General features: G+C 41.1%; 1 protein-coding gene across 1 annotated transcript in view; it reads right to left on the minus strand.

The window, feature by feature from the left end:
• Positions 1–26215, minus strand: part of PARD3 (par-3 family cell polarity regulator) — a gene marked incomplete at its 5' end in the record, with an annotated part of 523272 nt that overhangs the window by 377440 nt on the left and 119617 nt on the right. The window contains one exon of the mRNA XM_079699052.1: positions 11836–12016. Coding sequence (XP_079555178.1) covers positions 11836–12016 — 181 coding nt within the window. The remainder of the gene's footprint in view (positions 1–11835; positions 12017–26215) is intronic.

Raw genomic sequence — 26215 nt, forward strand, 5'->3', positions numbered from 1 at the left:
ACAGCCAAGTTCCAGAGAATAAAACTGTACCAGCAGTAGTTACTCAATTTATTTATAGTTCAAAAATGTTTTTTTTTTCCCTCTAAGTATATACTCTGTCTTTAAAGTTGGTAAGGGATAATAACCACAACTACGAAACCACTGATAGCTAAACCAAACTTCTCCTCTGACACAATTAAGTCTTATATTAAGACCTTAACAAAATGCAGCGATTCAGTATGTCTTGATAATAAAGGAAGTGAATGAAGATGGATGACGTAATCATCAAGCAGAGAGCAGTCATTTTAGATGCGGTTTCAGAAGATATTTTTTCTAATTAAGGGTCTCAGTTTTCTTCACTAATAAGAGTATTGCATTGGCCCTGAATCAAGCATATCCAATTGAGGATATAGATGTAGAAGGTTGTTTGCGAGGTTGCCTTTTAAATTTACAATCTTGCAGAATGTGCGAAAATTGAAATATATATAAAGTTGTGTTCAGTGGAAAATATTATAAAACATTTCTTCAGTGTAAAAGAAAAATCCTATTAAAGGAATATTAGCACCCTGGTAAATAAAATTTAAAGAACAAGTACACATTTGAACTTGGATCTGTTGCAATTTTATGTTCACAGATATGAACAGCCTTTTATCACATTCCATTATTCAGAAACTGAACTGCCAGAGAGGTACATAAAGCAGCCACAAAATAAAGCAGCGTATAAGGAAACCCATAAAGAGGAAAGAGTGCTGTCTTAGAAAACTTTTAATTCTTTAAAAGATTGGTAAACGCCCAACAATGCACTTCTTTACAGGCAAAAGAAGGAAACAAGGTGAATACCAAAAAAAAAGGTCTCAGATGAATGTGTTCATGAAGGCTCATTAGAACTAGTCTTCAATCACTTTATCGCCATTCAAAACAGAATTATTAGAAACTTCTAAAAGAGCTCAAGAATGAGAACTGATGCAGGTTCAAGAATGAAAATTACATCTAATACTCACAAGCTCCATCAGTTTATGTAACCATCCTAAAAGTCACTGTTCAGATACTTTATGGGAAGGCCTAGAACATAACTAAACTAAACTAAAGCTTAAAAAAACAAATACAAAAAGTCATGAGGAAGGTAAGAAGGAGAGCTTGAACAAGAAGAGAGAGTACATATGAGATAAGGAAACTGCCCAATGTTTTCAGTATTCACAAATTGCACATAATTTTTCTAATCAAAATTTCTCCCTTAGGGCTTCCCTGGGGGCGCAGTGGTTGAGAGTCTGCCTGCCGATGCAGGGGACACAAGTTCGTGCCCCGGTCCGGGAAGATCCCACATGCCGCGGAGCAACTGGGCCCGTGAGCCATGGCCGCTGAGCCTGCGCGTCCGGAGCCTGTGCTCCGCAACGGGAGAGGCCACAGCAGTGAGAGGCCCGCGTACCACAAAAAAAAAAAAAAAAAAAAAATTCTCCCTTAGAGTATAAAAGTCAATACTCTGAAAATTCTTTTTAATTATGCAAAAGAGATAAATATCAAACAAATTGTTACATGAAAGTCAAGCAAACAGAATTATATAATAATAGCTAGAGTGATGGTTTTATAAATATTGCTCTATCTGGCTCACCTAAATTAGAAATGGTCTCAGAGGAATACTTCTAATGAGATGGTTTGTCCCAATGTTCATTACTTTCCTTTCCAATGTACTTACATCAAAATGATCATCACATAAATGTTGCTGGGTCAGACACTGAGTGTTGTATCCAGAGTCACCTGATGAGGAAAGATAATGCCCCAGACATAGAGCAACGGAAGTGGTATTTTTTTCACACGACCTCACATTATTAATATTATATATTAACTGTATATTGTGTAGGCAGAATAATGGCCCCCAAAGATTGGTTCACATCCTAATCCCTAGAACCTGCCATGTTACCTGACATGCAAAAGGGCCTGTACATGTGGAATGAAGGCAAAGACTGAGGTGAGGAGATCATCCTCGATTTTCCAGGGGGGCTCAACATAATCACATGAGTCCTTAAAAATGGGAGAGAAGGGAGAGGGAGGGAGGTGTGACTGCAGAAGAATGGTCAAAGGGATGCAAGGTTGCCGATGGTGAAGATGGAGAAAGGGCCACAAGCAAGGAATACAGGTGGCCTCCAGAAGCTGGAAAAGGCAAAGAAATGGATTCTCCCTTCTTTGGGATTCTCCCTTGGAGCCTCCAAAAGAAACACAGCCCTGCCAACCCTTGAACTTTAGCTCATTGAGATCCAAATGAGACTCTGACTTATGGTACTAAAATTAATCTGTATTGTTTTAAGGCACTAAGTTTGTGGTAACTTGTTCTAGCGGGAATAGAAAACTGATACATATACACACACAGAAAATTATAAACACCCTGCTCTTCAAAATTTATGTATTAACTCTGATCAAACTAATTGCCCAATTTTGAAGAGAAGAGGTGCCATGTCTTCGATGAGGGACAGAAATGAGGAAGGCAGACTGGGAAGCTTTCTGGATGAAGCACCAAGGGCAAGCCCAGACAGACCCCTGCCCACCTGGCTCTCCCACCCCCCTCAGAGTGGACACATGATCCCCAAGCCTTGACCATGGATCACAAACCCATTCTCAGGATTCAATGCAGTTCTGCTCTATGATTTGTGACTCATCTTTTCTTCTTTCTTTTTTTTCTTTATTTGGCTGCACCGCGTGGCATGCGGGATCTTAGTTCCCAGACCAGGGATCGAACCTGTGCTCCCTGCAGTGGAGGAGCAGAGTGTTAACCACTGGACCCCCAGGGAAGCCCCTGTGACTCATCACTGACCTTGCTTCTGCCTCCCATTCCCAATCCTCTTACTCTGATTACACAAGAACGGTTATTACCCAGCATTAGTAGATACCCGTATACTACTTATGCAAACTGATCACCAGCTGGTTTTTGTTGTTCTAAGTCATAAATCTTTAGGCTGCAACATCTCTGCCAAGCAAGAGAATATTCTTTTCCAATGCATTAACACAAATTCTATATTTAAAATAAACACTTCTCAAGCTGATCTAAATAACAAATTAACCAGTGGATCAGCCATGGCACAAACTGACATTTTAATTAAACGTGATGATAGGCTGAGTAAAGTAGCAGTCTGAAATGCCCTTTGGCTCCTGCTTTTTCCAAATTATGATTGGTCCTAGACGGTTCCGGTTGTAATTTTCCATCTTTAAACATGGGAATTATCTCTACAAAATGATTTATTTTCTTGAAGGTACATGCTGCTCCTATACTCCTTCTATATATAACCTCACTAAATATCAGCCATAGATATGTGTATATGTACATACAAAGACTTATTACTAGGGTACCACTATAAAGACAAGAAAATGATGCTTGTATAATACGGTCAAAACACAACTGCAGCCCAGGCAACGAGCTGCTGTAATTGCTGTATTTACTCTCAATTCTGTAAGAAAGAGTTGAAAAAATAACACATAGTGGTTGCTTAATCCCCAGAACAGATAGAAAATGGAGGGTAATGTAGAAAAATGTAGGGATAGAAAACTTTCTACAACTTTTAGAGAGAATACAAATGGAAAAGCATTCCACCAAGGAACAGGCAGTGTGACAGTACCTGAGAATAAGCCAGGTCCCTGGTCTGGACCATGTTTCAGAACAAGAGAGAGAAACAGGAGGTGAGGTAACGGAAGCACAGTCCCCTTTTTTGCAGTTATAAAAATTCTAGATTTATTTAAGTTCTGTCAAATGCCAACTGGAGGCAAATATGTAAAGGAAGCATCAGGGCTTCCCTGGTGGCGCAGTGGTTGAGAGTCCGCCTGCCGATGCAGGGGACACGGGTTCGTGCCCCGGTCCGGGAAGATCCCACATGCCGCGGAGTGGCTGGGCCCGTGAGCCACGGCCACTGAGCCTGCGTGTCCGGAGCCTGTGCTCCGCAACGGGAGAGGCCACAACAGTGAGAGGCCCGTGTACCGCAAAAAAAAAAAAAAAAACAAAAAAAACAAAGGAAGCATCAAATCTAAGCCACAGAAAGTGCTGGATAGAGATCTCTTTGTGAGAAGGTGCTGTCCTCTCTCACCTGAGTCCTAGAGCACACGATCTCATGCCGCTATGTGCACGTGCTGCAGTGCCCAGGCTCTTTACTGAGGAGAAAAACAATTTGCTGAAATGTAGGCAATGAATTGATAAATAATAATTAATAAATTGTTAATTTATACATCAATATAAATGAAATTTGTAAATACAAAATAGTATAATGAATCAATACACTGATTTAGATGTAAGGTGGTTTTTCTTCGAAACGTGGCCATCACAGGGACCACTAGCTGTCCATTTCAGGGAAAATGCAGAAGGGGTGAAAACCTCAGGGGCACGTTTACCAAGCACTCTGTGTCCCTGCAGGGCTGCCTCTCGGGCCCTTCCCATTTGGGACTCACACAACGATTCTGAGAGATGAAGCCGGTCTCTAGCTGGAGACAGCAGCAACGGAACGAGGAACGCAAAGCCATTTCTGACATTAAAAGCAATGAAAGAATAAATAAGCAAACACAGTTTCAAGAAGATCTATACAAGAGATCTGTATCAAGAGCAGCAAGAAGAAAAGAGAAGATGTTATCTGCCAGGATTTCATGATGACAAAATAATCCACATATGGGCCTCTCTGTGACATGTGCTAATAGAAAAAAGAACCTAGATACCTGGTTAGAATGTAGAATGAAAGTGAAAAAGAAAGCTTGTTTACAATCTAATCGTGTCTGCTCAAACATTTTCACACAATTATTTTCTCTATGTAATGCACTTCTTATTGCCATTTGAAAATGGGCTTTCTTGCTTCGATTTAAATTGTACTTTCTTAATATATTCATAGCTATATCACTTTTACAAATTTTCAAGTGTCAGTAACCGTTTCTGCACCTGATAGATAGAAAAAAATCGGACACGTACGATATATCCCCATACAAAGGCAAGACTGCAAGGCAAGGCCTCAGGGTCAAGTAAAATATACTAGCCATGGACAAAAAGAAGTGAGAAATACAGAAGTGATTGGACAGTGGAGAAATCTTAGTGGGGTGCGGAAGGGATCTGTAAAACTATTCTTCCCTAGATTTCAGCAGGTGTGACAGATACAGAGACTTTGTGCACAAGGGGTCCAGTCCCATAAGGCCTGGGGTGTGGAGATCTCACACAGGTGGTGCTGTGAACACTACAGGAAGCCTTTTCAATGACCAAGGACCACCCGCTAACTACAGGCCAAAGTCCATCTGATTACATGGGGCAGAGAGTTTCTAAAATACATTCCTCCTCCCAGTGGCCCAACAGTCACCATTATTAAGTGTAAAATACTGTATACATCTGTGTGGAGATTTTTTTTAATTAAGTACTTCACAAAGATGTAATTAAACAATGTAGGAAGCAAATGATTATTCTGCAGAAAGATAACTCGGAAATACTGGTGTCAGACGGGAAGTGCAAAGATGTTCTGACTTCAAGTCTGGTGTCTGGAAATGCCACAACGGGACCCTGACATACAGTAAGTGTCCATACATTGTCGGCAATAACTCCACTTGTATTGAATATGAAGAGGTGTGCTATGGTTATGCCGTAAGCACAGACTGTGTTAGTTCACTCCACTGAGCCTCAGTTTCCTGATGGTAAATAGGGGAGATGGACCTGGAGGTTTCCTAAGGGACTGCTCCATCCTACAAAGATGTAGAAACCTGTCCCCAGCGTCCCTTGTGCAATACAGTATACTCATAGCCTCTGTGGGGAGAATCCATGCACATGTCTAGATTTTCGTGTGCTCTGTGGAAGGAAAGGATTCCTGGGTAAAGGAAGCAGATATAAATGACACAGTATGATGAAAAGACTACACTGTTACCTTGTGGAGTGTTAAGTTCCAATGTAAAGACCACAGATGAAATGTTTCAGCCCAACGAAGCAACTGATCGCTTACATTTTATTACCATTTTAAAACCTAACATTTCTTGTGTTCTGGTGTGGGGAAAATATATCTTGTCGTCCCCCCCCACCATTTTTCTTAATGGATGACCACATGAAAAGGCAAGTTTAAAAATAATTTTGCAACCAAAATCACCATACGTTGATTGCTGGTTCCTTCCCTGGAAAATTGAAGGATGAAACACACATCTTTGAGACACCAGCTATCAACAAAAAAGAAGGCTTTCTTTATGGCGTTGAAATGCCATCTCTGGAACAAGCATCTTGGTCCGCAGACAGCGTGCCTGCTGCTGAACTGCTGTCGCCTGACAGCCCGTCTTATCTGCCAAATTGCTCATTAGGCCTGGCAATTGTCACCTGCGCCTCCAGTTCATACTCCAGCAGGGAATAAACATCAGTCTGCTCACACCATCCTCGGCAGCAAGCTTCCAACACCACCCTCAGTAGCCCGGCCCCCCCGCCACCTGCAACCCTCCACACACACTCACCTTGTATGCACACCATTATTTTTAAAATGCCAACTCGGCTTCCAGCTCTTAGAAGCTGGCTTAGCTTAAATAAAGCAAAAAAAATACAAAAGACAGAGAACGTGCAACATAAGCCCCGTATTACAATGTGAAGTGGGCTGACCAATAATTCACTTAATTATTCATGCCAACAGAGAACACATAAACAGTCTGAATGTAGTGAAGAACGCTCATTTCATGGAGTACTTCTGAGTGCACAGGTGACAAGAGAGCAGATCAGATCAGAGGAGTCCTCTTCCAATGGGATCTGACCCATCCAACCTTGACTGTAAGTCTGAAAGGAGAGTACTCCAGGTTATAAATAAACAATAGAGGTACTGTGGCAACCAGAACAAAGAGGTAGCTGAGAGTACTCCAGGCTCTCTGTCTTTGCTGCTTCCACTGATCGCTGCCAATGAGCGCTCTGACATTCAGAGGCGGATCGATACACAAAAAAGATACCAAAGAGATACTTTGTGGGCAAAATGCACCAAAGATATGAAACAGAATGTCTGCAACCCCATAAAACAACTTCTGATGGAATACTGTTTTTCATTTTGCAGAAGTAAAATATTCACCACCAACCCTGCAATTAGCTAGAAAATTACAATAATTACAGCAATTTTGTATCCCATCTCCAATCCAATTAATAGATATATGACCTTGTCAACATGTAATAATCAGATTGCATCTACAACAAAACTGGATGGGTTTTGTATGCTGAACAGAACTTGCACAGTAAGAAGGTAATTATTTGAAATACTGAGAATGCCATTTGTATGCCACGCTCCACTTCACAAGTTAAAAGGAAATACAATAGGAATATTATTTCTATTTTCAGTGTATGTTTAAATAAAATCCAGAAAATAGTATTCTAATACCAGGTAATATTAAGAGAATAGGTCTCTAAACCAAAGATCTTGGATCTTGTAGCAAGACAAAACCAATCTGTATATTCTTGAGTAAGAAAAAAAATTTAGAGCTCAAGAAAGAGGCGGCGGGGTCGGGGGCACCTAACTTTATGACACAAGCCTTGTACAGCAGTTCTTGATGTCTCTGTAAGTTTTCAAAGTTAGGGAGCTAGTAAAATCTTACCAATTAGTTAAAGAGCACCATTTTCAGCAACATTTTGCCAGACTTGGATACAAATTAACTATAAAATTAACATAGCTCAGAAAGGTTAAAATGTTAAAAGACAATCTAATCGGATACTTTGTTTCTCAAAATTTCTACAGCAATTCTATTTCTAGGACTTCGTCCATCACTAGGGCATATATATGCCACTGCCAAGGAATCTCGAATCTTCAATCTGGCTCTTCCAAAGGAAATATTAAATCAGTATTCGGGGACGAAAAGAAATCCTGCCATCATTCTAAAGCCAGGCTACCCCCAGAATGTCTGATCTCTATAAAAAGTCTTTGAGAATTAAAAAAGAAAAAAATCGTAAGTGGGGGAAAAAAATGCTAGACTTGGTCTCAATGATCTGCTCCGGAAATTGTGCTCCTGGGCACAGTAGGTCTCTCTAAAACTGGATTTGTGAACAATAAAAATACACTTAAACATCTATCACAGAACCGTGGGGTTAAGAGAGCACGGTTCGGGCTTCCCTGGTGGCACAGTGGTTGAGAGTCCGCCTGCTGATGCAGGGGACACGGGTTCGTGTCCCGGTCCGGGAGGATCCCACATGCCACGGAGCGGCTGGGCCCGTGAGCCATGGCCACTGAGCCTGCGCGTCCTGAGCCTGTGCGTCCTGAGCCTGTGCTCCACAACGGGAGAGGCCACAACAGTGACAGGCCCGCGTACCGCAAAAAAAAAAAAGAGCACGGTTCCACTTTGACCCTGTATGAAAGCACTCCACCCCACCTACCTAAGAAAGGCAATGTTTCCTGTCCAGGAAGACATGTCCTATTTACTTGGGTTCTGTAACTCCTTACACCTTTAGAACACCCATAACTACTGGGTTTGCACTCAAGAGACATTATTATCACCAGCATCTGTCTATAATCTGTTACTCCTGTTACTCTAGTGCTTGTCGTGTGTCAGGAGTTCAAACATCTCATTTACTCTTCACAGTCCTGGGCCAGGTACCTGGAGAAGAACAAACTGAAGCTGAGTGAGACTGCTGACCTTGTATGATGTGGCTTTGCCTTACTCTTTCTGAACCATGAATGTGCTAAACCACCATCCTAGAAAGGAGTATCTGCACAGCAAGCTCATGTTAAAAGCATAAAGTAGACTATACTCCCAAACTTATCAAAAGTCTGGTTGGCAAAAAAAAAAAAATTATAAGGTTATCCATATCTGCTTATCTTTAAATTGAAGTATACCTATCTATGCGTGAAGGATGCAGAGACCTTCCAAGAAATGCCAGAACAGTTCAAAGGGTTTGATGTCAAATCAACATATTCCTTATGCACCACTCCCTAAAATGGCATTATTGGCCTGAAAACTGCTGCATTTCTCCAGTGTGGACAGTCCTAAGGCAGAGAAGGTCCAATGCCCAGGGCCCACAGCACTTCTGGAGGCCCAAATGTTTTAAATTACTTTTCTTAATCAGAAGGGGAAAATGAACTTTGGGAGGAAAACAAAATGTTTTAATTTTTTTTCTCATGTCATAGGAAAATACTTCCACAGTTTTCTTAGCTTCCATCAATTTTTTATGGAATGGAGGAGATAAGTTAATTCATTCATTGGAAAATTATCACTTTATTTCTTCAAGATAAATTTTGAGGCTTATGTATCTGAAATCCTTTATTAACCATGCCCCTAACTGGAGTTGATTATTCCATCACTGAACAAATCTCTACATATTGTTGGTTTCTTTATTTCCATATCTGAAAAAGAGGAAGAACATAAACTCCTTGATGGCAAGGACTAGGCCATATTAACTCAACTCTGAACTCTGATCACCTAGCACAAGGTCTGGCCAGCACAGACCTACTGTTGTTTTATTTCCAAATGAATGGTATTAATACTGTAGAAAATGACTCATAGGTATTGGGTAACTTTCACATAGTCACCAAACCTTGTATTTAGTAGATGTTTAACACGCATTTACCCAGTGCCTGCCAAGGCCATAAAATCTAAATAACGTTAGCAAATAAAATTCAGAGCTTCTTGCTCTGAATATTTGCATATTTTCCCACTGATGACTGCAAGACAGACAACACATATGCTTCAAATATAACTTCCTTTTCTCAATTAAAACAAGGTAAAAGAGATGTTTGGGGTTGAAAACAGCATTTAAAGTTTAACACACAGAGCCAGCCAAATCTGGGTGGTGGTGGTTTAAAAATCTTGTTGAGTCAGTGAAGTCAAAAGATATAAATGGGGGACTTCCCTGGCGGTCCAGTGGTTAGGGCTCCACGCTTCCGATGCAGGGAGCCTGGGTTCGAGCCCTGGTCGGGGAACTGGGATCCCACGTGCCACACAGCGTGGCCAAAAAGTAAAAAATAAATTTAAGAAAAAGATATAAATGGATGGGCAGGAAGCCATTCGAATTCTTCTCAACCTGAAGACAGGATGGGCCTTTCCGCCAACACATTTTTAAGGTGCAGCTAAATTAAAGGTGCACCTTGCTTTGTAAAACACATGAATAAAAAACCACAACAGTAACACAACAAAAAGCTCTGTATTTCATTATATACAGTAAGGTGTAATTACTCACATAAAGACGCTGTTTTCCAAACATCAGGCACCTATGAATCCTTTTACTCTTGTTTCATTAAAATCTTTAAACCAAAACTAGGCAATCCATTTTTAAACACAAGCTTGTGCCAAGCAGATAATCATTAAGGCAGGGACTTAATGAGCTAGTATACAATAAAAGAAAAGAAAATGACCTGCACACCCCCTACATATTACTTCATATACCATGGTACATATACCATGGTACACACCTCACCTTTTGAAAAACACTGCCCAAAGTAAATCCTACATAAGATTTTTTAAGTAGTGTATCCATGTAGTAATCAAATGTTACTTCCACAAAATCAGTTTAAAATATATTTGTTCATGTATGTGCACAAACAACCTACGTCTCCTGGATACAAGGAAAGGTCCAGCTAAAACACCTTACAGTGGCTGTTCCTGTCCACGCTTCCTTGGAAACATTTTCCACTGTGCCCAGCTCTCACTACGATTATTCTTGTCCAGGTGATAGAAAGCAATTTTAGAAAGTGGTTAACATTGGTCTGCAACCATACACAATCCCCTGGGCATCAGGTACATATCCCATCATGCAATGTGCCTTTCAATCCTCTACATCTCTATATGGCACACTTTCCCTGTGGTTTCTGATGGATCGTCAGATTTGTCAACTGTTAAATTGACATTCTTTCCTTATTCCCCATATATATATTCTCTCTCTCTCTCTCTCTCTCTCTCTCTCTCTCTCTCTCTATATATATATATATATATATATATATATATATATCGTCAAGGGACAGTGGAAGCAGAAATAGTTTATGAACATCTAGAAGCAAATTACCAAAATGCTACAGACTGCTACCAATGTGAAAAGTGGGGACAATGATGCATTTTATAAGAATAAACTATATATTCTAAAAATTATCTAACTATATTCTATATATTATTTTATAAATTATTACCTATCTCTATGTGAAGATCTACTGAAGACTACCAGTAACATCACACAAGACTAAATTTTCCACTTGAAAAACTGAAATGTTTCTAGAGAGATGTGCCTCAAAGATAAATGATTTTTAAGTTATAAATATCTTGAAATAGGCCTTCTTAGTCTTAACCATTGCTCAATGATAAGATTATACAATTACAAATGCTAAATAGAATGTTTAGTAGAAGTTCTTCACAGTAAGCTTGGCTGGAATGGCTACAGAATTCCTCAAGATCGTGTCCCGGAACTCGGGCACTAGGAATCCTAGGGTTCCTACTATAAACTCACTAAGTCCAATCTTTTCATTTCTTGAGAGCATCTAATAGCAGCTCTTCTAGATCCCTGAAGATAACAATCCTTGAGGTCCCTTCAGCCCCTGCTCTCCAGATGAAGTTCAGGTAACTGTCATAACCAACTTGATGGTCAATCCAACGCACTGTGTTTGGTTTCAGTGGTAGGATGTTGGTTATTACTATCTGTTCTAGCGTTCATACAAAACATAGGGAAAGAAAAACGCAGGTAGTATAACTTTAACTATTATCCTTATTTACCTTTGGTGAGCAATTAAAAGTCTACCAGTCCAAAGTAAAGTAAGGCCAATCTATGAAACCGTAAAGAATCTTGCCTCCCTCTCTTGCAAAAGACACTCGCCCAGGTTCTAAACTTAATCAGTTTTTGATATAAACAGACAATGAATTCCATTCACAAGAGCGTGGCTGGATAACACAGTCGGCATCCCCATAAGTGAAGACGGAATATGCACTCACTGGCACGGAGGACCGAAGGGGTGACCTCGATCTCACTCGTTGCTTGGTAAGGCTGGAAGGCTGAAACACTGTTGGTGCCGAGCTCACTGCCAAACATCTCCGGACTCTGGGTGCCTGTGGAGCTGGCACTGGTGCCATCACCTCCGTGATGCGGGTCTTGCTCATCAAACACTGCTACCAGCTAGAAATGACAGGTAAATTTGCAATTATAAACAAAGGCATTTAAAATGACAACCAAAAACTTACACCACCTTTGATGTAAATCTACAGAGGAAAAATATGGATATGTACACACCCAAGAATGTTACGTTTTAGGAAAAGAAACTTCAAAGAAATAGTCTTGCCCTGAGTTTTTTTTTGTTTTTTTTTTTGCGGTACACGGGCCTCTCACTGTTGTGGCCTCTCCCGTTGCGGAGCACAGGCTCCAGACGCGCAGGATCAGCGGCCATGGCTCACGGGCCCAGCCACTCCGCGGCATGTGGGATCTTCCCAGACTGGGGCACAAACCCGTGGTCCCCTCGATCGGCAGGCGGATTCTCAACCACTGCGCCACCGGGGAAGCCCTGAGTTTTGATGCTTTATTTTTATATTTCTAAGTCGTACACTTCATATGCAAAATTCTCTGGGTGAAAATAAAAATAAAATGGTTTTATATCACAGAATGCTAAAGGGGATGGAGTGGATTTAAATCTTTTTGTAAATGATATATCAAGTGGAAAAGAAAGTGCATATATACCTATATATAATGCATATACATGATATATAGTTTATACAGCAAAAGGTATAAGGGACCCTTCATATGGGAAGAAGGGTATATTAACAACCGTGCAGCATCTGCTCATTTGTGCATAAGAAACAAAGAAAGGATACAAGAAACTAATGAGATGGGTAGGCTACAGGGAGTTAGTAGGAACAGGGTTGAAAGAAAGAGAGAATGGGAACAACAGTGGAGATAATGGGGCAAAAACACTTTTCTGAATATATTTTTCTGTAACTCTGACTCTTAGAACCATCATAATGATTCAAATACCTAAAAGAGAAATAAATAATTGAAATCGACCAGGAGGCAAGGTGGGGTCTGGGGGTCGGGAATCTAAAATGGAGCACAAACAAATAAACCCAGCTATGTTGCAAATGAAAAACAGAACCACAACGAAAAGGGTAGGGAAAAAAGAAGTAAGTCACTTTATAAAACTTTTTTTTTTCACTGTTTAACGTAAGGCTAAAGGCAAAAAGAACCTTCGCAGAAATATTGTATTCTAGTTAGTAAAGTTGTTCCTTACAAGCGCGTGGTTTAGAAATTCATACTCCTCCTCCACACACACACACACACACACACACACACACACACACACACACACACACACACAGCAGGAATGAATGAAAAAGAAAAATATTTTGGATAATGAGAGCCAAAGTTCTCACCGCCAGAAACAGAAGTTACAAGCAAGGAACTATACTGTAGTATTAGATTAGAATGAGAGGCATCAATATGAACTTGTGGTTTTTGTAAGCAGGTAGGCAAACGGGTGTGGATGGGTGTGAATACATGTGTCCTAGCTCTGTCCAGTGAGAGAGCCTAGAAGCAATGACACTGCTTCAATGACAAATTGCTGGCCCAAGAACCAATGAACACAAGTGGCCAGATCATGGTTTCCAATACTATTCTCCAATAAATGAACTAGAACTCCTTAGAAAAATAGTTAATTCCAGGGTTGGGGACAGAGAAAATACGTGATGAGCCTGGAACACCTTGTGATACTAAAGAACACATCAAAGGAAGCACATCAAAGGGAATTAGGGCCAGCCTTAAGGAGCTCCCAAGGGCCGAAACCATCTGGGACACTTGTTAATGATCAAATAATGAGAGCATTAGATTATAACCCAAGATAAACTAAACATCTGTGAGTTCATAGTGATAGAAGTAAATAATCGAAGAAATAAATAAACAAATGGTGGAGAATGGACAGCTTTTCCTTCCTGGAGCATCCCAATGAATAAATATGGAAAAAATTACTAAAAGAGAAATTATCACTAGGCAACCTCCACAGTCAGAAGCGTCTCGGGCAAGATCTACCAATGGATGCGAACGTCAATGGATGAGAGTATGGTGAGCTATGGGCACATCTCAGAGTATCTCCCCATAAGATGCTTTTTAATTAAAAAGAGAAAGTAGTGTCTGTGGGCAGAAACTTGGCAGACAGCACTTCACCAAGTGCTGTCACTTCACTTCATCAACATCACGTACCCTCTGAAAAATGCATTGAGAAGTATACAACGTTACTTCCGTGGTACTCTTGCCCCAAATGCATAACTTTGGTCTAATCGTGAAGAAACATCAGACAAATCCAAACTGAGGAACATCCAAAATAACTACTACTCTTTAAAAATACCAAGGTCGGGAAAGTAAAAGGCTGATGAAATTGTGTACATTGGAGGAGACTGAGGAGAAATATGAACTGCATGCCGTGTGAGCCCCCTGCCTGGCTCCTGGGCTAGACAAAAGGCATTAGTAGGAGAGAGGCAAAATTCAGATGAGGGCTACAGATTAGTTAGTCGTATGGACTCCATGTTATTCGTTTCCTAACTTTGAAAACTACACTATGATTACGTTGGACGTGAACATGAGGGATAGAAGAAGGGTATATGGAAGCACTCTGTACTGTTTTTGTAACTTTTCTGAAACATAAAACTATTTCAAAATTGAAATTTTTCATAATACAGCATAACACAGTACCATAAAAATTAAAATTCAACCTATTTCTTCTTATAACTAAACAGTGGCAGCACTTCTTTAAAATCTCAAAGAGTAATAAAGTTCTAAGGCACAGAACACCTTGGTCATTCATGCTCCAATCCCATGCCTGGCGAACTAAGCTCAGCCTTCCAAGAAAAGAGAGTCAGGACTGCACACAAAAAGAACCACACCTTCTGCCTCCGATCCAAGCCTTTTCAACGCCAATACTCCGATCAGTTAACAGACCAAAAGGTGTATTCACAGAATATGAAAAGTATTTATAATTACAGTTTGTCATTTTGAACAAATGCTATTGACATCAATCAATTCATTAGACAAAAAAGAAAACCACCATAAGGTCGTAGAGACACGAGACAAACAGGAAGCTCAGAATCCTGCTGTGGCATCTTATATAATTACCTGATTAAACAATCTGAAGGAAGGTTAAGTGGTAAGAAGAAATTAAAGTCAGATGAGTAGTTGGGCCACTCAACCTTATAATAAGCAACATCAGTAGGAAAAGAAATCCTTAGCAGTTATAAAAAATGGAAAGGTGTTTGTATATATACACTAAAGTTTCCATACACAGTATATATGTGTGTGTGTTGTAGGTATATATATGTACGTATATATACATATATATAATCAGCCTGTTTATCTGATAAGCATCCCCCCATATTAGTAACACAGACATTCTACAGATCAGGGGTCAGCAAACATTTTTCTAAAAAGGTCCAGATAGTAAATATTTTTGGAGCTGTGCAATTCAAACAGTCTCTGTCACAACTATTCTACTTTGCACTGTAGCGTGAAAACAGCCGTACATAATACATGAATAAATGAGGGTGACTATGTTTAAATAAAACTTTATTTACAAAGCAGGCAGTGGACCAAACTTGACCCATGGGCCATAGTTTGATGATCCTGCACTAGATTGCTCATCCCTCTAGTAACATCCAATTTAAAATTTTCAATTTGGGAAATAAAACTAGAAGTCAAGGTACCTTGGTAACCCTGATAAGCTAACAATATTCATTTCAAGCTCTTCATCAGGATTTTGAATTTCTGTACTTGATTTTAATTTCATCAGACTTCTCACAAGGTGTGTGGCTTAATATGCATTTTGAAGATATTAAATTTTGGCGCTTAACTGGAAGCAAATGAAATTCAAGTTTTGTTATTAACTTTTCACAATGATGTGTTCTCTCAAGGATCAAGTCCTTTCTGCAAACTGAAAATGGAGATTAAAAATTACAAAGAATGAGCCTTAAATGCCACACATGATGGAAGAACTTATACACATATATTAGTTTCAATAATTATCTTCAGCATTTTTAGAAAACACAAGAATTATGAAATCTGGACTGTGCCACGAACAAATGCTGTTTGAATTTCAGTGGCAGAATCACAGTTGGTGATTTGCAATATGCCAATAACATACAATTCTACAGCTTTCATTTAAACCAAAATTTAACTGCCAGGTGCAGACATAAAGTAATTTTGTGTTAAACTGGGAAGGATATATGATTTTAGAAAATCTACTCTACGAGACTACACAGTAGCACAGCAAAAGAAAACGAGACCTTCACAAAAACATCACATATTAAAAATCTCTATCATGTCCTTCAAAAAATAAAGGAAATGTCTTGCTTTTAAATTTGTGAAATGTGACTCAAATCCATATTTTAACAGATGGAATCTTCACTGCTGTCCATGAAGTAGACTGTTTTTGAAAGTTCACTTTAACTTTCAATAGTTATTACTTCATCGCTCTTCTGATCCATTCACCCATCCAGTCTCCACGAGAAAAGACAGGCAGAATTTAGGATAACACCCACGATGACCCGCCTATCAATAAAACTCCAAACTTGGTCGCACATTTCCACCTCTCTCAGAACAAGTCATTTCAGCTGCCTGAGACATCAGAACCCTCCAAAAGAAAACCCATTTCATAAACATCACACGCAAATGCATATATAAACCACTTGGATCAAGGGTGGCCTTTCATGGGTAAAAATCTGAGCTAAAAGCCCAGAACTGTGTGTAGCCAAGTGGCTAAGAGCATAGAATTCACAAAGAGAACTACACTCAAAACCAGCTCTGACCTTACTTCTTAGATGGATGTTGGCCTAATCCACTGGCCTCTCGGCCATCTCTAAGCCTTACTTGTCCTCATCTGGAAAGAGGATGGTGATTGTGGTAGGCAGGATAATGCCCATGACTGTCCACACCCAAATCCCCAGAACCTGTGGACGTTGCCCTTCCACAGCAAAAGGGACCTGAAGATGTGATTCAGATCAAGGACCTTAAAACAGGGAGACTGTCCAGGATTATCCAGTGCGCCCCAGCTAATCACAGCAGTCTGGATAAGTGGAGAGCCTTTCCCAGCTGTGGTCAGTGGGAGATACAACAATGGTTAGAGAGAGATTACACTTCTGGCTTTGAGGATGAAGCCAGGGAGCCGTGAGCTAAGGAACGCGGGGGCCTCTGGAAGGCAAGAGAATGAATTCTCCCGTAGGGCCTCCAGGAGAGAATGCAGCCTGCTCCCCCTTGACGTTACCGTGCCAGACTTCTACCCTACAGAACTACAAGTTAATACATGTGCGGTTTTTTTTTTTTTTTTTTTTTTTTTTTTGCGGTATGCGGGCCTCTCACTGTTGTGGTCCCTCCGGCCGCGGAGCACAGGCTCCGGACGCGCAGGCTCGGCAGCCATGGCTCACGGGCCCAGCCGCTCCGTGGCATGTGGGATCTTCCCAGACCGGGGCACGAACCCGTGTCCCCTGCATCGGCAGGCGGACTCTCAACCACTGCGCCACCAGGGAAGCCCAATGTGTGATGTTTTAAACCACTAGTTTGTGGTAATTTGTTATGGCAGCAATAGGAAACTAATCTAGTGCCAGGACCTCTCCTCCTGGACTTGTGACAAATCAGAGAGAAGGCGTGTCGACTTTCAGAACACAAGCGCATGCTTACTGTTAGCTATTATTAAGTGATAGTGTGGTGGTTGATAAATATATACTTCTGGAGAACTGAGGATCAGTTTCAAGAGTAACTACAGACTGAGGCAAAGTTCTTCGATACACCAATAATAAGAGGGGAAAACGACAGGAAAAGGAACGGAGAAGGCTTGCTAGAAAAATTCAACATCACAATAAGCACAGAGTGAAGTTCTGCAGGTGCCCTCCATCCTCCCCTCAACCCCTCACACAAACACAGAGCAGCTTTTTACATCTCACTTCACTGAAAAGAAAACTGAGACTCAGAAAAATTAATATGACTAGAGCTTAGCTATAAGTATAGAATGAATCTGAAATTGGAAGTCAAATCCATCCAGCTTCAGAGATCTTATTTTCTCCCAACCTCACTGACCTGGAGCATCTAATAAGTCAACAGCAAAGCCTTCTGGGAAACTCCAGGCTATGAGCACCTACAAGTCTTGGAGTCGAATTCTATTCATTCTTGATTAACTAAAGCTAACACCCCACCTTACCAAGTTAACATAATTTTGATACCACTACCTAAAAGTTTCTGAACATATCTGAGGGTAACCATGCTAAAGATATCATCACTCAGTCTTGATCAGAAGAGCTTTTTAAAAGAGTCAAAGATGTTGCAGATTCTGTCTTCATACAGGAAATGGCAGGGGACGTAAGTCAAGTAGTTGCCTAAGTGAGGTCACCAAGACTCTAGGCCCAGACGCCACACGGCCTCCAAAGCCATTTTACTGCCATAGCCATTGAGTCATCCGTCTGTCTCTGTTGATTTCTTCATGTAAGGGCTGCACATATCCAGAAAAAGTTGATTATTATTGGTCTCATGAACATCTTTTGCACACTCAACATTAATATATCGAATTGTTTGACTCTGAAATAAAGACCTGTAACTCTTTAGAAAGGCATCATGTTTCCGGCCCTGGAGGAGGTCCAAAGTATGTGGAAAAATACTAAAACTGACACTGAACTTGAAGATGCCTTTAAGACCCTTTCTTCACCTAAGGAACATGATTGGCCTCAACGAGTAAGCCAGACTCCACTGAATCACTTCGTCTGTGGTATCAAAGCAAAATCGGCAAGAAACACAAAAGACAACATGCACTTGATTTTGCTTCTGGTGGGGAACTCTCTGTGTTTGCCACATTTTTCAATATTCTTCCTAACACCAGACTATGATGATGATGATGCTTCTGAACCCCCAAGATAACGATGGCATCACGTAAAACAACACATCTCTGAACAATGGCAGGGAGGTTTCATAGGCAGATTTGCCTGTAAAGAATAAATGCAACAGACAGAAAATGCAGTAAAAATGTGAGAGTTCTATCACAGTATAACATTCCAAAAAAACTAACAATAAAAATCAAGTAGTTGGAGATACCTGTATTTTATGATGGAAGTAAGGCTGTTCCATAACATACAGTTCTAAACTATCACTATTCCAAAAATGACTTTTTCTTCCCATAGGTCAATCTAGGAGTTTCTATAGTTAGGATCACACATATCGATACCTTTACCTTTTTTTTTTTTTGCCCTTTGACTCAAGGATACACCTTTAAAAACATGGTAGGGAATTCCCTGATGGTCCAGCGGTTAGCACTCGGCGCTTTCATTGCTGGGGCCCAGGTTCGGTCCCTGGTCAGGGAACTAAGAATCTGCAAGCTGTGTGGCACAGCCAAAAGGAAAAAGAAAAGGAAAACTAAGAGACACTAGCACAGTTATATAGACTAGTGCAGTATGTTATCTACTCACAAGAAGGGAATCTAACGAGGTAAATATTTAACAGTGTCATTTCAAACAATATACCATGTAGGAGCGGGTAAGACATTCCCTACCTGAACAACCAAGGAGACCAACACCATCACAAGCTTCTACCTGTGGATGATCAAAGGTTATTGTCCCAGAAAAGCTAACAGCATCCTTTAAGAAGGTAATATTTCATGGACAGAGATGCTTAATAAAGATATTGTGCTTCATCTGGAAATCACAGTGAAATCTATTCACCTACGACACTCCCCAGCTTATATTTCAGAGCTGGGATTTAATTCTGCTGTCCCTCAGGGTGACACAGTGTGTCACCCACTGAGCCTTCAGACTAATTAGATTCCCAATTTAAGAGTTATGCTCAACTAATAGCCTTGAGTGTATCAACCGCAAACCACAATGAACACATGCAAATGGTGTAGCCATCAGCTGGCTTACCCACTTGTCAGACATAATGTAAACCCCTCCCCCTCCCATCCCCGTTACCAAGGGCCACGGTTCCGTTTGTACCCATCCATGAGGTTACAACTACATTACGCTATTGCTGAAGTGTTAATAAAAAGCAAGACTGCACAGTAAGACAGAACAAAATGAATCTGAAATTGGCTAATCACACATATATGGGTTGACACCAAATTGGAGGAGGTGGCATTTGTTGTGATTTTACCATGAGCACATGCAGCTTCCCCTCAAAGAGATGATGGTAAAACTGGGAAAGAAGCCCTATGAACCTCAGAATCAAAGGTAATGATGTAATAATGAATTATTGTGTAGACATGGGCCAAAAAAAAAAACTATTAAATCAATTTGTAAGCTTTCTAATGACTGAACTCACTTTAATGACACAGACAACACTAAACCCTTAGTCATTCTCTGAGCCTTACTTGCTCTCGTGGTTCATTAAAAGCTCATTTAAATAAAGCTACAGTTTTACTGGTCGAGTAAGCAAAACAACAGCAAAAGAATATATTTGGGGGCCTCCCTGGTGGCGCAGTGGTTGAGAGTCCGCCTGCCGTTGCAGGGGACACAGGTTCGTGCCCCGGTCCGGGAAGATCCCACATGCCGTGGAGCAGCTGGGCCCGTGAGCCATGGCCGCTGAGCCTGCGCGTCCGGAGCCTGTGCTCCGCAGCGGGAGAGGCCACAACAGTGAGAGGCCCACGTACCACAAAAAAAAAAATATATATATATATATATATTTGGGCCAATAGTGTTTTATAATAGTAGTAATACAGCTGTACTAATAAAAACAAACTCACAACAGAAGGAGAATCTCAAGCTTGTCACTGAAAAACTTTAAATATTATATAAGCAAGATGAATTCTCTGCTTCATCAGCATTTTAAAAATTAAATGTATAGTGTCATATACAAAAAAAAAAAAAAAAACCCACACCAAAAAACCCACAGCTTAGAAGAGAACTCTAAATGCCATGGGCATGCTGAAGGCATAGCCACTTTTCCTCCTGGCTAAGCTAAGAAAGGTAAAGAGCTGGAGTCCCTTCCCTGCACTGTACCTGGAGCCTCAACCTCAAATCTGTCTCAACTTCCAGCTCCGGGGCTTGAGATTTGAGAGGCAGCAGGTCCTCATCCATGGGTGCCCTGCTCCCGTCTCCTTGCCACTGCCAACCTCCTAACATACATCTCTCCAAAAGTGAGCGAGGGGTAGACACAGGATTCAACAACAAGGTGTTTTCATCTGTACACAATTTAGCTTGACAATCAGTACGTGTTACACATTGACTCAGGAAGAGCTGCATTAATGAACTGTAAATGAGAGACTCCCCCAGGAGTGACTCTTTTGATGAATTCCATAGTCTGGGGGTTGGGGATCTAAGTTTAAAAATATATGTATTATTAATCAAAAGTCCAACATCACGTAGGAAACAGACAGGCACAATGAGACAAGCGAAAACCATACACACACAGAGAGCCTTTCAATCAATGCTTTACTCTAAACTGTGATTAAAAGGTCCGTGATGAAAACCCACAGCCCCAGCGATGCGACTTGAGCTTTGTGGAGTATGTATGCATGAGTGACACTTCCCTCTGTCCCACAAAGATATGCCATTGTACATGGACTCCACAGTCTAGGGCACCAGCCTCAACTATCCCCAACCCCTGAACCACAGACCAAAGGGATGAGAGGCTGCAATGTGATTGCTCAGCCCAGAAACGCAGCACCACAATTACCACCAGGCAAGACCACTGCTCATGCCCACCGTCCTGCACTTCTGGATTTCTGCCTCCCCTTGGTGAGTCTGCTGAAGCTGAGTTGAGACCTTGGTTAGGAAGCCCCTCTAGTCTTTTTTACCTCCTCAGCTAGCCAGGTAAATTAAGCCAGGGCCTCTTCCACTGACCTCAAAACCTCGTCTCCGTATGCCCTCACCACCCCTGCACCTAGCAAGATACAAATGTCTACATGAGAGGGCAGCAGGAGTCGATTTGAGCCTCAAGTCGCAAGGGCAGCCTCCCATCAACCTGCGCCCTAGACTCCGTGCTGTATGGAGTGCGTATGTATCAGGTGATTCCAGGCTCACAGGAGAAATCTGCCACGGCTCATCAAATAACCACCTCACAGAACAATGCGTTCACATACTCTCCCTAAGCAACCCATCCCTGATTCCACTGTTGAATCTATGACAAAATGACTCATCACTAAAATTCCTTGCCAGTCAAATCCGGTGAACTATAATACTTTATTTTTTTGGCAGTAGGTAGCGGAAAACTTCCCATCCTAAAACAGAAATTTAAAGGATCACTTCCTTAGTTCTAAATTTTGCAAATTATGTTTAAAATTAGAAGCACGAGAAAAGAAAACTTGGCTCTGGTTCCATCAAGCCATCAGTACTTAGAAGGAGTTAAGCAGAAAGCATCTCGGCACAACGTTAGACCTAGAGATGGTGCAACAGAGGTAAGCGAATCATCATCTCTGGCATTTACAGGCAAGATCATACTTCCAACTGAAGGAACCCACCTTGTTTCCAAGGCAACTTGCCATTTGTATGGGGGACTCACTTGGGGGTTAGTAATCTCTTAACTGCTGACTTCACAATTTGAACCAGACTCCCACTGATATCTTAGCGTCCATCTAAAAGCATCATCAGAAAAAAAGAGAGTTTAACTGCTTTAAAAGACAGGAATTCAGAAGATTCTATGGCATTCATTGACTTTGCGGGGCAGGAGAGGGACACAGGAGCAAAAAGTGACTAAGAAAAGCACAGCAGAACAACTGGGAGTCACTGCTTCTCAGTCACTTGTTTCCCATTGAAGACGCATCAAACGCACCACTTCCGTTCACTCCAAGTTCTGAACGAAAGTTCAGTTTATACTGATATACAACAAAAAGTCAGTCTTCATTCTGACAACCACAAGCCAATATTAGCAAAAGATCAGAGTTCAACAAATTTGTTTTGTAAAATATAACACTAATGTTACATTACAAAATGCCTTTCAGTTTAATTTGCATGCAAAAAGACAAAGTGTGATTTTTAAATATCCACCCAGAGGCAAACATGAAAAACTTCAAACATTTTCTGACTCCTTTTGCTACACTCATTATCTCACCACCTTCTACAAAGGAGAGATAAAGTGTCCTTGACATTATCCCAAATTATCTTCAGTATGCAAGACAATGCTGATTAAATTAAGCTCATTTTAATCAGCTGGCAGGTTTATTCAAAAAGTAACTAAATAATAAAATTCTTTATAGCAACTACTCTTCATTAGTATTACCTGCTTAGCAATGTTTTTTTAAAAAGCGAACACAGAATAAATACAAATTGTGTGTCAATCCTTTCTCCTCCATATTTGACAGATGAAAGAAATACCTTAGAAGTTGAACATTTCCCCTAATCCACAAATCACTTTAATACTAAAATTTCACACAAATCTTTTGAAATCCAGTGCCATCTAATGGATTTAGCCAAGCACAAAGAGTTTTGAAACCTTACTTTTTGGCAGAACATATTCTGAAGACAGAATCTCTGCTTTCCTTCCATTTACATCTTACAGAAAACCTCCCGACGGCTGACCTGGAACTAGGGCGGTGGGCAGGGGTCGGTCAAGTCAAGGTCATCCCATCATCTGCAGTGCCCTCCACTCCTTTCATAAGGGCGAGGTTGCCAGCCTTGGATGGGCTCCCCAGGACGACTGAGGCTCAGAGAGATGACCCCTCCCAGCTGTGGGACCTGGACAGCTCCTCCACATTTTGGGTCTCAGTGCTGCATAGGGGCTGTTGCATATGTTATTTTCCTTAATTCTGAGCAAGTGCTTGGAAGGGTTCCTGCAGGTCGCAAGTACTCAATAAACGTCAGCTACCATGATGATTTCAGAGAGTGTCAAGAGATTGAGGTTATCACCCGAGGAAGATGAAGGGCTCTGGGACTAAGTTCAGCCGTGTGAACTTCATCCTGAAAACCCTGGGGCTGCCCTGAATGCACAGCAGTGTAATCTGCACTTATTCTGCAGAAGGCTTGGAGGAGTTTGGAGAAAGGACTGGAAGGGTAAACACGGCAGCTCCTTAGTCCAATAGCGAAGAAGTCAGGAGGGCCTAGACTCATAGGAAAGCAGTGGAGTGAAAACACAATTAACACAAATAACTACTAAAACGCAGAGCTGAGACTTATTTAAAAGGCTTTGGTGCTTGGTGGGTGAGTGGCGCCTTGGAGGAGGGGGACAAATCTGAGATGTCTAGGCTTGGGTGGCTGGGCAGGGGGCAAGTATAAGGACGAAGAAGTTTGGGACGAAAAACGATGCATTCAGACTGAGGTACATCCAGGATCCAATTCCCAGTAGACACCTGGAGTTGGGGGTCCATGGTGGGAAGGGGAGCTCAAGACTAATGACGTGGAACTGGGCGATGTCATTGGTGGATGGTGGGTGGAGCCAGGAGTTTATTTAAGGTCCCAATCTGGATGTGGAGCATGTAGTGAAATCAGAACCAAACCGCCACAAAGCTGAGATTGCAGGCTTCTCCTTCTCTTCCTCCAATTTCATTTTGGAAGAAATTTGAGAATTGACGAAACAATGTAAGTAAACTCAAGGAAACCAGGAAAGGGAAAGTATCACAGGGTTAGTGATCAGTAGTATTTAAATACCACCAGGAGGCATATTAGCGCTTTCTCAAGGAAGGTGACATCAATACATATTTTCAACAAGTGGGAGCTAAAGCTACTGCAATACACGTGCTAAAATAATTTCAATAATAGGGAATGAATGGTAAAAGGATAGGAAAAAAACCTTAATTTTTAGTCCACTGATATACAAAAAATAGACACTCAGATATTTTTTCAAATAACACTAAGCAAATAAATTCGTCTTCACATTATGCTTGTCTCAACAGATGAGGATTCTGTAAACAGCTCTTGGTTTTCTTGTGAAAAGGTCTATTTCTTTCATCTTCGTGTCCCACCCTGCTCCTGCCTGAAAGGTGCCCCAATAAATACATAATGAATTAATATCAGTTTGCATATCCATTTTGCAACCCCTTTGAAAAGTATAGGCAAGCTAATACCAGCAGCTCAACCACTGCAAGTCCTCAGGGCATCATGCCCTAACCTCACGCCTCTGCTTGCACACTCAGAAAACCACAGCCTGCAAAAAGAGAGAAAGAGATGAGTGCAGCCTGTATCTTAGTTCACAGAATGAGACCAATTACCCATATCATCGTCTTCCTACTTTTTCAACACTCTAACATCCAGATCTTACTATTTATTCTCTGAAGCCAGAAGTACTTTTAAAGTAGGCTGAAGCTAGAATCTCAGGAAACAGTAGGCTGATGCAAAACAAAGAGCCAGGGACGTTCCCGGAGTCCCTGACCCTCCAGCTGCGGTTTCCGCCTTTCCTATAGGAAGGATCACAACTTGGACTGCTGATAATACAAGGCTGCACCGGCGTATAATGCCCATCAACTACTTCACTTTACTTCATTCTTTTACTCACACCGTGCACCTACTATGTGCCAAGAAATGAACGAAATGAAAGAATGAACCTTCTCCACAGAAAAAACAAAATGCACAGAGGCATTGAATTCTGCATGTGGTTGCAGCAGATTCACAGATCTCCCCTCTAAAAGAAAGAAGACAGAATTAAAGACACATTTTCTAACATTCAATTAAATATCAATACACATTTCTTAAATTCCATCACATCACTCTGATAACCACAGTTATATATTAGCAGTGTAAATCTCTTCTCAATATCCTCAAATTCTCTTTTTTTCCTTGAAATATTCCTGCTACTTTCTCTGCTCCATCTTCCCATTTTACTATGTAAATGTTCAAAGTTAAAACCCAGAAATAAGGAATCACTTTACATGAATTGGAATAAAAGAGAATCATAAACAAAATTCCTGACTACTTAAAAAATGTGGGACTTCCCTGGTGGCACAGTGGTTAAGAATCCGCCTGCCAATGCAGGGGACACAGGTTTGAGCCCTGGACCAGGCAGTTCCCACATGCCGCGGAGCAACTAAGCCCATGAGCCACAACTCAACTACTGAAGCCCGCGTGCCACAACTACTGAAGCCCGCACACCTAGAGCCCATGCTCCGCAACAAGAGAAGCCACTGCATTGAGAAGCCCCCGCACTGCAACAAAGAGTAGCCCCCGCTCACCACAACTAAAGAAAGCCCACGTGCAGTAACGACGATCCAACGCAGCCAAAAATAAATTAATTTAAAAAAATAAAATAAAATAAAAAATGTGATTACCGTAACAGCAGCAGCAGTAGCAACCAAGTGATACTAATGTCAGGAGCTGACCCTTCTTATCCTCAAAATACAAAGAGCACTGCTATCACACCCTCTCAACACCCAGGGAAACGAGAAACCTACAGGGTTGCCTTAACTGGCTGTGGTCCACCACCGCTTGTAATTGGCAAAACCTCCCA

Source organism: Hyperoodon ampullatus, assembly GCF_949752795.1.
Source record: "Hyperoodon ampullatus genome assembly, chromosome: 3".
NCBI classification, from domain to species: Eukaryota; Metazoa; Chordata; class Mammalia; order Artiodactyla; family Ziphiidae; genus Hyperoodon; species Hyperoodon ampullatus.